This window comes from Anoplophora glabripennis, unplaced genomic scaffold, assembly GCF_000390285.2.
Source record: "Anoplophora glabripennis isolate ALB-LARVAE unplaced genomic scaffold, Agla_2.0 scaffold770, whole genome shotgun sequence".
NCBI classification, from domain to species: domain Eukaryota; kingdom Metazoa; phylum Arthropoda; class Insecta; order Coleoptera; family Cerambycidae; genus Anoplophora; species Anoplophora glabripennis.
Genome location: NW_019417256.1, coordinates 175,043 through 190,661, shown reverse-complemented (window position 1 = coordinate 190,661; position 15,619 = coordinate 175,043). Strand labels below are relative to the sequence as shown.

General features: G+C 32.5%; 1 protein-coding gene across 1 annotated transcript in view; it reads left to right on the top strand.

The window, feature by feature from the left end:
• The window catches only part of LOC108913599 (cyclic GMP-AMP synthase), a 37,329-nt gene that overhangs the window by 1,258 nt on the left and 20,452 nt on the right, over window positions 1–15,619 (top strand). The window contains exon 2 of the mRNA XM_018719166.1: window positions 13,541–13,677. Coding sequence (XP_018574682.1) covers window positions 13,567–13,677 — 111 coding nt within the window. The 5' untranslated portion in view covers window positions 13,541–13,566. The remainder of the gene's footprint in view (window positions 1–13,540; window positions 13,678–15,619) is intronic.

Below are 15,619 nucleotides of genomic sequence, written 5' to 3'. Positions count from 1 at the left end.
AGATGTAATATTGACTATGCGTAGAAGAAATTGTAAGTTCTTTATATTATTTTGCAGTAATGTTATTTGTTTTTCATGTACCTACCATTTCAAGATTCATTATCATAACTAATTTTTTTTAATTATCATTTCGTCATTGTTACCATATTCATGATGGTCTCAACATTAGAAAATTTCCATTTCAGAAGCGTATTTGAACAATATAAAATGATGTGTAGCTTTTTTAAAATGCTTCTGATATTGTTTTGTGACATTTTTATTTGTACGATGAATGGCAGAATCCGTAATCCATATTAGAAACTTTTTCAGTGGCTTCTCAAAAAGAAAAAAATTCTTGATAAAAGTTGCTGCATCCCCAAACTAGAAGAGCAGTTATTTTTTTTAATATACAATAACATTTTTCAGTTAAATTTTTTGAGAAATCAGAAAAAATTGTCTGGATTACGAATTAAGTCATTCACAATACAAATAAAAATATTACAAAAGAGTATTAGAAATATTTAAAAAATTACTCACACTGTTTATACTGTTTCAAAAACGCTTCTGAAATGGAAATTATCTAAAGTTGAGAGCATTATGAGAACAATATGGTAATAAAATTATTATGTTACTCAAACATTTCTGAAAATATACTGAAACGTAAAACAAAAATATCGAGTGCATAAATGGAACATCAAAAGAATGTTACTGAAACCAATTTTTTGAAACGTTTCATTGGAAACGTATTTTGAGGCGGACATCTTCGGTGTCTATTGGGTTACCAGAACGTTGCTTGGATTTTTATGAAACGTTTCAAAAAAAATGGAAACGTTTCTGGAACATGTCAGAAACTGAAAAATGTTTAGTGGGTAAACTTTTAATGATAGTACCTCTGCTGTGTACTAGATATCGTAATTAAATTAACTATGTGGCTGAAGACAGACACGGATTCAGATTCGGGAAACGAATTTTTACAGCGGACCAGTTCATTATTGAAAATGACCTAAAATTTTTAATATTATTTTGCTTCTTTTTCACAAGTTAAATAATTATATGTTAAAAAAAATAAAACAAAGTAAATTTTTTAAGGTTACTTTTTAACATTTACGTTATTTCACAAAACGATCTAAGGTTTTAAAAATGTTACAGATTCAAATTGAGATTTATTTATATCCTAAGGAATTATAGGTATATATCGTGGAAACGGAAGTATTCTGGATTTACAAGGGTCACACGATTTTTTACTCTTCAGGCTCGAAAAAAAAACGTAGATCCCGCAAATACGCTTGTTACAGATTGAAATTTATACTGCGATTTACTTATGTCCTAAGGAATCATACATATCGTAGAAACTGAAAAATTTAGAGGCTACGAGAGTTGAAAAACCCGTAGATCCCACAAATGCTGCTGCTACAGATTGAAATTTATACTGAGATTTACTTATGTCCTAAGGAATCGTACATATCATGGAAACGGAAAAATTCAGAGGGTACGTGGGTGAAACGAATTTCTTACACTTCAGAGTTGAAAAAACCTAATCTTATAAATTTACTTTTTATATTCTATATATTCTAAGTGTGATTCCTTAGGGCATATGTAAATTTTAGTATACATTTCAATCTGTAATAGCCGCATTTGTGAGATGTAGGATTTTTCAACCCTTAAGAGTAAAAAAATCCTTTGACCCTCGTAGCCTCTGAATTTTTCTGTATTCGCGATATGTATGGTTCCTTAAGACATAAGTAAATCGCAGTATAAATTTCAATCGGTAGCAGTCATATTTGCGAGATCCACAGCTGTTTCAACCTTGAAGAGAAAAAAAATCGTTTGACCCTCGTAGCCTCTGAATTTTTCCGTTTCTACGATATGTATGATTCCTTAGGACATAAGTAAATCGCAGTATAAATTTCAATCTGTAGCAGTCCTATTTGCGAGATCCACGCCTGTTTCAACCTTGAAGAGAAAAAAAATCGTTTGACCCTCGTAGCCTCTGAATTTTTCCGTTTCTATGATATGTATGATTCCTTAGGACATAAGTAAATCGCAGTATAAATTTCATTCTAACAGGCGTATTTGCGGGATCTACGTTTTTTTTTCGATCCTGAAGAGTAAAAAATCGTGTGACCCTCGTAAATCCAGAATATTTCCGTTTCCACGATATGTACCTATAATTCCTTGGGATATAAATAAATCTGAATTTGAATCTTTAACATTTTTAAAACCTTAGATTTTTTTGTGAAATAACGTGATATGTTAAAAAGTAACCTTAAAAAATTTACTTTTTTATTTTTATAACATATAATAATTTAACTTGTGAAAACTTAAAGAAGCAAAATAATATTAAAAATTTTAGGTTATTTTCAATAATGAACTGGTCCGCTGTAAAAATTCGTTTCCTGAATCTGAATCCGTGTCTGTCTTCAGCCACATAATTAACTAGCAATAGATTGTAACCTATGGGTTATATAGACATAAACCTAGTTAGTTATAATGTACTATTATTAACTATGAAAATCCCTTAAACGTACCTACCATGAAAAATTTTCGCATGAATGTGTGGAACCAATTGTTGTAAAACATACTGTTAGAAATAATGCAATAAAACTCGGAAATATTGTAAAACGTTATAATTAAATTAACTTCGAACAGTAAGTATTTTACATGCTACGTAGTTGGTGTATATCTAATGATTAATGAATGCCTCAAGTCAGCCCTTATTCCGCTCTAGCCAGAATGTTTATTCTTTCTTCCCCCTTCGCTTCGGGTCCCGCACACATAGATGTCTAGATGCCTCTCGGTGTTTACGTCCGAGATTGGGCATGAGTCATCATTTTCCGACAATACGAATAAGTTTTTTAACTTTCTCTATTGTCCCTTGTAAGAAAAACTGCAATATTAAATATTATTACAACGACTTTATTTTAGTTGACGAGTACACTTCGCTGGCTAGTTAAAATCTGATCTCTCTAAAACTTCCCTAAGCCTATATATCTGTATACATATAACGAGCGTTCAAATAAAAACGTGGTCAAGTTGGTTCTGAAAATTTGGACGTAGGGCGTAGCGTATAGCAAATGAACTTAAACGTCATCTGTCAAAGCGCTATATCGCCGCTATCAATTTGAATATTTTCGTTTTAAAAAGCGTTTAAAATGGTGTTTTCTCAAGAACAAAAAGTGTTTATCATAGAGTCCTACTTTAGAAATGGACGCAAGATTGATGGAATATGGAAGTATTCTATTGAGGAATGTTTCATAGAATTTCAAAATCAATTTCCCGGCGTTGTTGAGTACAAAATTTTTCAAAGTGCAGTTCAGCGTTGTGTTAATGTTTTTCGTGAAACGGGCAGTGTAACAAGAAAAGAAGGAAGCGGCCGACCTAAAAAGCGGACTGAAGAATTAAAAGAAAATGTCCAACAAATAATGGAAAATGCGCCAAGAACTTCTGTACGTGTTTTATCACAAATGGTGGGAGTATCAGTCGGTACCTGCCACACAGTGTTAAAAAAAGATTTGCGTTTGTTCTCCTATCGTTTAACTTGTCAGCAAGAACTTCATGAAGTTGATTTTCCGCGACGGGCTGTATTTTGTGAATGGTTTTTAAACAACTACGGTGAACTTCATAATATCACCTTTTTTTCTGATGAAGCCTGGTTTCATTTAAGTGGTTACGTAAACTCACAGAATATGAGAATGTGGTCTTCTGAAAAACCAGATAACTTTTTTGTCGAGGGCCCTCTACACGCTCAAAAAATTGGAGTTTGGTGTGCTCTCAATCGAAGGAGGATTTATGGACCTATTTTTTTTAATGGTACTCTTACTGCGCAAAGGTATAGAGAAGAAATTATCGCTCCTTTTGTTAACCAGCTGGAAGAAAACGAAATTACAAACTTTTACTTTCAACAAGATGGCGCAAGGGCACATACGGCAGGCGAGACGATGAATATGTTGAGGGAAGTTTTCCAAAATCGACTAATAAGTCTCAATGCTGAACATGAATTTCCACCGAGGTCATGTGATATTACGCCGTGTGATTTCTTTTTGTGGCCTTACCTTAAAAACACTATTTTTGAACTGCCTATTCCTGATTTAAACCATCTGCAGGCTCGACTTATAGACAAGATTCGTGAAATTAACAATACCCCGAGCATCTTAGAAAATGTCTTTAATTCTTTGAGGAACAGGTGTGAAAAGTGCTTGGAACAAGGAGGGGGACACTTTCAGCAGCTGCTTTAATTTATTGTTATAACAAGGAGGGGGACACTTTCCGCAGCTCCTTTAATTGTTTGTTATTGTTATCACGATTATTCTAAAATAAAGTTATATATCGTCATTAACGTTATTGAAACTGACAGCTGCTATACAGCTCGTTGAGAAATGAGGTTAAGTTGGTCGCTATAAGCTACGCCCTACGTCCAATGTGTCAGAGCCAACTTCGACCACGTTTTTATTTGAACGCTCGTTATATCAAGTCAATTTATGAAGGGCTTTGAGTGTTTGTTTTCGTTGGCCCGACGGCGACGTTCCCTCGCCTGCGTTGCATGTCTGGGTGCTTACAGTCGACCACGCTACAATTTCCGCGTCCTCGCGGAATCTTGGGGCAGGTAACCTATTAAAAAAAAAGAAAATAGTATACTTTAGTAAACTTATAATAACCGATAAATTTTTAATCATTTTATGCCGCATCTAAGGATAAAACGATATATTTCAAATCGTATCCCGCATCTAGGGATAATTTTAATCAGTATCCCGCATCTAGGGATAATCTTAATCAATATCCCGCATCTAAGGATAATTTATATTCCGCATCTAGGGATAATTACTCAATTATATTCTGCACCTAGGAATAATCATATTTAAATATATATCTGTTGAGTTATGGGGAAGAAAATAATAAAATGTAAACTGAGTAAATAATCTTTAATTAGATTTTTATATAGCTTTTAGAGCGTTACACGTAAGTAGACTGCATACAGACTAATACTTGATAGGACAAATATACTTTGGTTTTTATATAAGCATTTCTGCTGATCAGCGTATTTAGCCACAGCGTCGGCTTCGCTGGAGTAAGTTTAAACTTAGGACTATAAACACCACCAGAGTGTTCGACTTATTTTATTTTGCGTTTATCCAATAATATCCCGCATCTAGGGATAATCACTCAAATTATATTCCGCATCTAGGAATAATCATTTAAAATTATATCCCGCATCTAGGGATAATCACTCAATTATATTCCGCATCTAGGAATAATTATATTTCAATATATCTAAATTCTTTCATACAAGCTCATACGTGCAATCGTACAGGTGACGTTTTCATTCATATCATATCACTCAACACAGTGTAGGTACCTACCAAGCATTCATAGATGGGTCACGCTTATCTCATATACTAAACATTCACTTCCAATATTCAAATCACTTAAGAAATATAAACACACATGTCGTAAACTTTTATTCCGAGTCACTGCTCGCCTTTTCAGTATTTACATCACTATCATGCTGAAAGATAAAATTCAATATAAAAAAAATATACTAATTATCAAACCTTGAAATCAGAACTAAGGGACGAAAAATGGGAAAGAGTTTATAATGAAAATAATATAAATGTAATTACTGAAACATTTATTAATACTCTCAAATACTATATTTCTAAAAACACTAAAGTAATTAAAATCCCTGCTACACAAATAAAACGTAAACCTTGGATAACAACTGCTCTTGTGCAATCTATAAATGTAAAAAATCAAATATATAAACAACTCCAAATAAATAAAAATGACAAAAACCTAGCGAATCGATATAAAACATACAAGAATAAACTAAATATACTGATAACAAAAGCAAAAAGAAATTATTTTAAAATACTTATTGAAAGAAATAATAGCTCTTCCAAATTATTATGGGAAACCATTAAAAAGATATGCAATAGGACCAAACCTGAAACAAAAATAAGTGAAATCAAAAGTAACAATGATGAAAAAATAGTGGATAAATACGAAATGTCAAACTATTTTAATTCATATTATAGTAAGTTGGGGGAGAATTATGCAAATAAAATCAAAGAAGTAAAAAATATTCATAATGTAAATAATGTCTTGGAAAATACTATGTATTTACATCAAACAAATTATGAAGAAGTAAAATTACTGATTAAACAATTAAAATTAAAAAAATCTCCAGGTCATGATGGAATTCGCGCAGAAACATTAAAGCAAATATCAGATGAAATTGCTGTTCCATTAACTTTTATAATAAATAGTTGTTTTGAAGCTGGTTGTTTTCCAAACATATTAAAAATTGGTATTATCAAACCTCTATTTAAAGGTGGAGACAAAATGGACGTCATTAATTATAGACCTGTGTCTTTAATCTCTAATATAGCTAAGATTTTTGAAAAAATTATAAAAAAGCGAATATTAAAATTCTTGGAAAAATATAAATTGATTTCAGATCAGCAGTATGGTTTCAGAGAGGGAAAATCAACGGAAGATGCCATTTATAAGTTAACATCGTATATCTATAGCGCTCTTGATAAAAAGAAACCTGCATTGTGCATCTTCGTTGACCTCTCCAAGGCATTCGATACCGTTAGCCATAAAATCCTCCTAGAAAAATTTATGTATTACGGACTTAGAGGGAGAATATATAATTTACTGAAAAGCTATTTAAGTAATGAAGATGTAATGAGTGAGCTAGGTACCGTTACCTATGGAGTAATTATAGATAGACATGCAAGGTGGAAATTACAAACTGCAAATATTGTTAAAAAAATTAGAGGATTATTGCCTCGTTTTAAAAATTTAAGAGATTTTTTGGACATAGACCACCTAAAAATGCTTTATTATTCTTTAGTGCAATCCCAGTTGAATTATGGAATTATTGGATGGGGTGGCGTCTGTGATAATCACTTGCAAAATTTAAACATCATTCAAAAGTGGATTATAAAACTTATGTATAAAAAAAATTTTACTTACCCTAGTGATCGATTATTTAAAGAAAGTGGATTGATGGATGTAAGACAGTTATTTTGTTTGAATATTTTGTTAAAGACTTACCAAAAAAAATATTTCACACCGGATCAAGTAAGTCATACCTATAGTACGAGAAATAGAGACAATTATATGAATCCGAGGTCTATAAAAACAGTGGGACAACGAAATTTTAATTATCTTGCTTCCAGACTTTATAATATGTTGCCAAATTCTGTAAAAACCATAAATGTATATAATTTATTTAAGAGTAAAGTAAAGATATGGATTCAAGAAACAGACAGATGTATTTTTCACAATATTGTCAGCAATAGAAATGAAGTTTAGTTTTTTTTACCTTGAAGCTCTTTTAAAATAATGATATGTAGATAATTCATTGTGATGTAATGTTGGGCGTTGGGTATTAGAAATATATGTATATATGTATTGTGTGGTACTACTGTAAGTTTTGAGATTAAATGTGCATAGTATACAACATGGCAATTTTAAATCGTTTTACTAGTCACACACAAGCGGTAGCAGAACTGCTTCAGTGACTTTTTTCCAGTATATTTACTTATATTTTAATTGTTTATTGTTGTTTATTATTATCAATATACTTATTATTATTATTATTTATTATTATTATCATAATTTATATTATACAGCTTTAACTTGTCTACTGCACAAACACTTTCATAAGATTTTTGTGAACGTTCAGCGCCCGGTAAACCTTTTATCACATAACAATCTTGATCTAAAACCTTTTTTTTTGCTATGTATGACCCGCTGTATTTAGGTAATAATTTTCTACTTTTTCCATCATTGGAGCATCTCGTTTTTCTAACTAGTACTTTATCACCTTCTCTAAATTTATGAGGTGCCACCCTTTTCTTATCATAATTGTTAGGATAATTAAGGATTAAAAGTCGAAACAATTACTTCAAAAATAGGATGTATTCAGATTGAACATACAATACTCGACCAGTCGTCAAGCAAGTCAACAAGCGAGTCCCCATTCAAAAATCCCTTATTCGTAACTAACTCTTTCTAGTGTCTACACTACTTGACATTAACATAAACAGTCTATATATTTATGGATGCGGCAAATAGGGCCGCACTCCCATAGACAGCATCCCTAACATAATACTGCTTTTGTTCTGTCGTTTTTCAATTAATTTACCTGCCGCTTCACGAGCTTGTTCATTACTTATTTGCGCCCGATTTTCGTCTATATCGCTGATAATTTCAGTATTTGCACGCAAAAATGAATCATCAACACCACGAGGTTTAAAACCGAAAAATAATTCGAAGGGGCTTTTGCCAGTGGCTTTACTTATTTTACAATTTAGTCCCCACCGAATCTTATGAATTACTTCATCCCATTTACTTTCATCACTAACCATTGTTCTAAGACGGGATAAAACAATTCTATTATATCTCTCAACTTGTCCGTTTGCACGTGGTGTTGATGTAGCTACGTGAATTAGTTTTATACACAATTTTTGACAATATTTTACGAAAGGGTTACTTGTATAACAACTTCCCCGATCACGGGGTAACCCAAATGTATCTATAATAGAATCTATAAATTTAATTAATGGTTGTACTTAAGTACTTTGTACGGCTTTAAGGGAAACAAATTTTGTAAAACTGTCTACAGATACTATCAAATAGGTGTTTTAAATAAGTAACAACCTGACGTCGTGCAGACTTTGGTATTATCCAGCGATCCTCCGAAACCGTATTTTTGTATACCTTGTTATCATTTATTTTATATTCGCTATGGATTTTTACTTAGAGCCTTCTACATGTGCCACTTTTGTGCCCTTTCGGTATTCAATATCAAAATCGAATTCCGTAGTCGTCAGCCACCATCTAGCAATTCGAGGAATTAAATCTCGTTTTATCAGTGTAGTACGTAGCGCATTACAGTCGGTTACTACCTTAAATTTAATGCCTATCAAATAAACTTTAAATTGTTTTTAATGTGTTTACTATTGCTAATTTACTCGTATGATGAATATCGTTTTTTCTCTTTCGTAATTTGACGACTAAAATAAAGTACCGGTTTTAAAGTGTCATTTTCCTGTCTTTGAAGTAAAATACCGCCAATTTTCGGAGCGTCTGTGTGCACTTCTGTTGGCTCCTTAGGGTTACATATAGCTAATAATGGTCTCATTATTAGTTTCTCTTTCAAAATCTGAAAAGCTTTGTCTTGTCCGACACCCCAATTAAATATGACATTTTTCTTAGTTAATGCAGTTAATGGTTGCGCTATAATCGCAAAGTCTTTTATATATTTTCTAAAATATGAAGTAAGTGTTAAAAATTGTCATAGGTACATTGTGAACATTAGCTGGCACAGGAAAATTTTGCACAGCGTGAATTTTGTTTATACCTAGTCTAACACCATCTTCACTAATTTCATGACCTAAATAAGTGATATTAGACATAAAAAAATTACATTTAGACAGTTTCAATGTTAGTCCAACATTTCTCAAAATTTTTAGAATTTCTGCTAGCACATTTAATCCATCTGTTATAGTTTGTGAAGACATCAAAATGTCGTCCATATATACTAACACAGAGGTATTTTTCAGATGACCTAAAGCTTTGTTTAAAGTTTTTGTAAATACTGCAGGTGAATTGGCTAATCCGAACGGAGCTCTAACATACTCAAAATGACCATCAGGAGTAACAAACGCGGTTTTGTGAATGGAACCGGCGTGCATAGCTATTTGGTGGTAACCTTGAGCCATATCTAAACTAGTAAAATAGTTACACCCCTCTAATTGTTCTAAATAATCATCTGCTCGTGGCATTGGATAACAGTCCCTAACAGTTTTTGCATTTAGCGCCCTATAATCTACGACCATCCTATAATCGCCAGTTTTCTTTTTAACTAACAGAATTGGACTGGCGTACGACGACTCTGATTCCTGTATTTTATTATTTTCCAATAAATCATTTACAATTTTTTTAACAATTTGTCGCTCAGAAATTGAAAGACGATATGGACGATAAACTACTGGTTTATCATCGATAAGCTTTATTGACATTTCAGTAAGTGAACATTTTCCTAGCTCATTGGTTTGTTCAGCAAAACAATCTCGATATTCATTTATTAGATCAAGTAACCTTTTTTTTTTAAATCGATAACCTGTTTATCTACCTGACTATTCAGTTGGGACATAGAGAAAATATTCAGCACCTGGCTGTAATATTCCTACATTTGGCAGTACTGATTTATTTATGTTTTCTGGATAACAGGGCAATCCCCTTACAATTAGTTGATTTCTACCTATATCAATAGAATTTAAGGAGAGATTTATAATTGTAATAATTCCATCCTTAGTAGAGGTAACGCATCTAGTAATAATCATTTCCTTACCTGGTTTTTCCCGCTGACTACTGTCTACAAATACATCACCTTCATACTGGTCCGGAGTGTAAACCTTAATGTACCCGATATGATTTGATGGAATTGAGAGATCCTTTTTGGAGAGAATTTCACTTTCGTTGGTGGCAATGCTTCCTTGTGGCAATGGGCACTCCTCTGCCTTGAATAGACGGATTTCATTTTACTTCACGACGAGCACCTTTCCATTTGAGTTTATGAATGACTGTCCTATGAGAACGGGAAACTCTTGATTATCGTCGTCCACAATATACACTTCCACCTCATCTTCTACTAAGTCAATTTCTAAACGCACGTTACATTTTCCAAGTACTTTAATTGATGCACCGTTATACCCTTTTAAGTACAGTTCACAAGAAATCAATTTCAGTTTCAACTTGTCTGCTTCCTTCTTACGTATTATTACCACTGCACATCCAGTATCCACGTATGCTTGTAGTTCACTCCCATTTAAAATACACTTTTTCAAATAACATGTTTTGTTTGTAGGGATACTTTTAGTTTATCGCACTTTTGTGGTTACCTTACACGTGTCCTTAGTATGTCCCAGCCGATTTTCCCCCACTTTTGGTACGCGTGTCCATTTTCCCCACAGTTGAAACAACGAAATTGTTTTTGTTCGTGTCCTTTATATGGATGATGTCTATGTTGTGCATGTCGTCGTCGATTTTCATATTTATTATGTACTGTAGATTCTCGACTGTCATCCACAGTAAGTGTTGATAGAAATTCAGCATATAGATGTTCTGGAGTTAAATATCTGCCCGCCTTGGCACCCGTCTGTATAGTCTGATTCTGGATACCATCTATAACACAGGAAACAGCTTCTTTGCCCTGAATATTACAATGAAAAATTAATTCCATTTTTTCAAAATAATATTTTTCCCACGGTTCATTGGGTAATTTCTTTCTGTTTAGCATTTTTCTTAACGATGAGGCATAATCATGATGTTCTGGAAAGGTCGACACTATAAGTTCTTTCCAATCTTCCCAAGAAAGATCATAGTTGTTGAGATTATTGAACCATGACCTAGCTAGTCCAGTTAATTTGGTCTGCATATGGTAAATAACTGTTTTCTCATCCCAGCTGTTTAATGATGCAAGCAGGTCTATCTTTTGTAGCCATTTGGTGGAGATGAGTCCAGGCTGTCCTGGCCGAAATTCCGGTATAGTATTTATGCCCAACACACTTTCTTGATTGCGTCTTGGGATTACACCTACGAGTCCTTGAATCACTTGTTCTAACCTCTTAATGCGGTCTTCTTGCGATTCACTTGTATTTCGCTGCAAATCCGGTGTATGGGAACGAGGTAAAACAGCCACTTCACTATCTCGTTCATTGCGTAAACGATCTGTTCTTTGTCGGCGATTGTCTTTATCACTTGATTTACTCATGTTTATTTTGTGATTAATTAAAATTACACACACTATAACTAAAGAGGGTTAAATTCAAATCCCACCGCTGCAGCTGTAAGAAAAACTGCAATATTCAATATTATTACAACGACTTTATTTTAGTTGACGAGTACACTTCGCTGGCTAGTTAAAATCTGATCTCTCTAAAACTTCCCTAAGCTATCCCTATCCCCTATCCCTTCCCTATCTGTATACATATATATCAAGTCAATTTATGAAGGGCTTTGAGTGTTTGTTTGTTTTCGTTGGCCCGACGGCGACGTTCCCTCGCCTGCGTTGCATGTCTGGGTGCTTACACCCTATATATTTTTATTTATTTTTACATAAAATGTTCCCTTTAGACAGACAAAATATATTTAAGAAAAAGACATACTTACCTATACAGGCTGTTACAAATTCGCTTGTCACTACAGGGATCTCAAAAACGGTGACAGGTACGAAGTAGATGGGGGCAAAGTTGTATAATCAGGAGACCAACATTATACCCCTAAAAATCAAAGCTAACATGATTAGTTTTCGAAATATTTGAAAAAACCGAAATTTTATAAATTGTTTCAATTCAGCCTTGTTTGAGGTGATATTGAAAAAAGAAGAACACTTTCTCATGGCCACTTTTTGCCCTCTATCGAGTGGCAGAATAAATTTTTATATGCAACGTTTCATCTCTCCAGGGCCATCATAATTTTTTTTAAATACGACCCTGAAAATTTTATTCCGTTTTTTGCAAGCCTTCATGACCCCCAATACTGTACTGTCTCAGCTCGAACCAGATTCAGACGTTTTGTCTCGAAAAATTCATCTTCAGTGTATTCGTTCCAAATTTATCAAATTTTTTTATTTAGATTTATTTGTTTATTGAATTATCGTACACTGTAGACCCTGTGAAATCCATCTAGTAATTTAAACTATTACCACCACACGTTACAATAAAACATTTATTATTAACTATTACCATCACTTGGTCATACATAACTCAATAAGTTGTTGCGTCAAAATTAAAACATTATTACAATTTTAATCTTATTATGACAAATTAATTCTTAAAAATGCATATAATATGAACAACCAAAATGCCAACTGAATATTATTCTTTAAAAAATTTCAGTAAATGTTCAAAAACATTTTCGTTTTGGCAAAGGTTGAAAATGAAGATCAGTGTAAAATTATCGGAATTTATAATATCCGTAACCGCTACTGTGAAAGATCATGTTAGATGTATTAGAAATGGCCATGGGAATAAAACTCCAATAATTTTTTATTTTAATGCTTGGTGGTAATAGTTTAAATAACTAGATGGATTTCACAGAGTCTAACGACACTTACAGTGTATGATAATTCAATAAACAAAGAAATTTAAATAAAAAATTTAGATACATTTGAAACGAATACACTGAAGATGAATTTTTCTGGCTGAAGCAATACAGTATTGGGGGTCATGAAGGCTTGCAAAAAAAGTAATAAAATTTTTTTCAAGACGTTATCACTAGTAAATCTCATATTATTTATATTTCACAAAGGTACATTGTAGCAAACTTTAAATTTCAGCAAGATTCATTTCATTAAACTTTTAATTCTAGCAATACAAGGAAATGAAATGTTACTTGATTGCACAATAAATTGTGTGTTATACATCTTTAGGTTTAGGTATACTTGAAAATGCTAAGATTTAATAATTAAGGATATTAATTTTTTTGCTAAAAAAAATATGAAGTCTTAAAAAAAACAAAACAATATTTAATAATTTTATTTCAGGTGAGGTACAAGATATCAATACCAATATGGATTGTAAAAAATATAATGCAATGGAACATTATCTACATACCATAAATCAAAGATATATAGCTCTTTCTGAAGAAGAGGAAATACGTAATAACGCAATACTGAGAGTTGTAAGTTTTTAATACTGTAATGTAGTATGAATGTACCTGTTATCTTCAAAACAAATTTGATTTCCGTTATTCAAACATTTTATCATCAAATTTATTCCTGAAAAACCAGTAATTGTACAATAATCAACTTTATAAAACCAAAGCGTTATCCAAAGCCCATTTAGTTATTTAACGAATATGTTACATATTACAGACTGTGGTAAATGTTTTAATCAAGGAACTTCACCAGGTGATAGAATAAATTATTTTAAGCAAAAAATTGTTGCAATTAAATCAAATTTTATATAATATCTGAGGATTTTTTATGTAAACTGATGAAACTTGGGCCACTGATTTGTCGAAATATGGGTATGAATTTGTTGACTTATAAATTAATACCACTTTAGAATTTCAATGAGTATTTTGCGAATACCATTTTAGAATTTGTCATTACAGTTACAATACAATCATTAGAAATAAGATCTTTTCCGTTATGTCTGAGGAACGTGCCGTTCGAGAGTACTGATTTTTAACTTACCATACAATTAATTATATCAAGAATGACTAAAAAACCGTGTGTTTCAAAAAAACAATTCATAAAAATTGAAAAAAAAATACAATTTTAAAAAGAAATGTTTACATCTTTCTATAGGAAACTATTGAGAAATAAAAAATTTCTACACAAATTATTTTCTGAACATTTGGTATGTTGTATTTAAAATTTTATTTCTAACAAAATATTCTCACAAACCTACCAAACCGCTCATTTAATAAAAATAGTTGTCATTATTGTCCGAAAGAGGAAAAGTTATGAGCAGATATTATCACCACACATCAATTTTCTAGGAGTTGTGAGTTTTAAAAAACACTCTGTATAACATCAAAATTTGTAGATTGAAAGCAAAAGTGCACACACCAAAAATAATCAAAATTAATTGACACATACAGGCTGTTACAAATTCCCTTCTCATTACAGGGATGGATCTGGAAAACGGTAGGAGATACAAACTTGCTTAAATGGGGGCAAAGTTGCGTGATCAGGGGACCAACATTATGCCTCTAAAAAATCAAGGCTAATATGATTAGTTTTCGAAATATTAAAAAAAAAACGAAAGGACCACGCAATTTCCTTATGGAAAATGGACTTCCGTTAAATTGGTTGGAATTTTGATATGTTATGTATTTTGTCCTTCTGATCAAATGTCTCAGTGGGCAGAAACTCCTATCACTTCAGGATTTTAAGATACAGCTGGCTGAAATTGGAACTATTCTGCACTGGAGATGCGTTCATATGGGTCAAATATGTACCATTTTTTAAGTTGTAGGTGTTCAGCGAGGTTTGAAAACACCTCGCAAACTTCGTTAGCAATTAATTGTAGTTCATTATCATACTCCCGATAGGTATATATGTCATATGACGTCATGACATGTCATTACGCGTCATAAAATTGTAGTTCATTATCATACTCCCGATAGGTATATATGTCATATGACGCCATGAGATGTCATTATGCGTCATAAAACGTTAAAATTCAAAGTACTTTTATTTCTGTTACTGGACGCCTCATATTGTTTTGTAATCTAATAAGCAGCATTAACGGTCTCATCCTGTCATGCATCGTAAAGTCATTGCAGGTAAGTTTTGGTCATCCAATGTCATATGACGTCATCTCATGTCGCACAAGGTAATAGTTCCTTTTGAATAAATCAGGTTTTACTGTAAGTTAATCTCTGAACATGTTGTATGGATTCGTAAGCAAATAATTGAAACATATTATCAAATGGCTAATGCGTAGCTGTGTCATATGACGTCATGACATGTCATTAAGCGTCATAAAATGTCAAAGTACTTTTCTGTCTCTTATCGGACGCCTCTCATTGTTTTATTATCTTATAAGCAGCATTGACGGTCTCAGACTGTCATCGTGACTTCATTGCATATAAGTTCTGGGCATCCAATGTT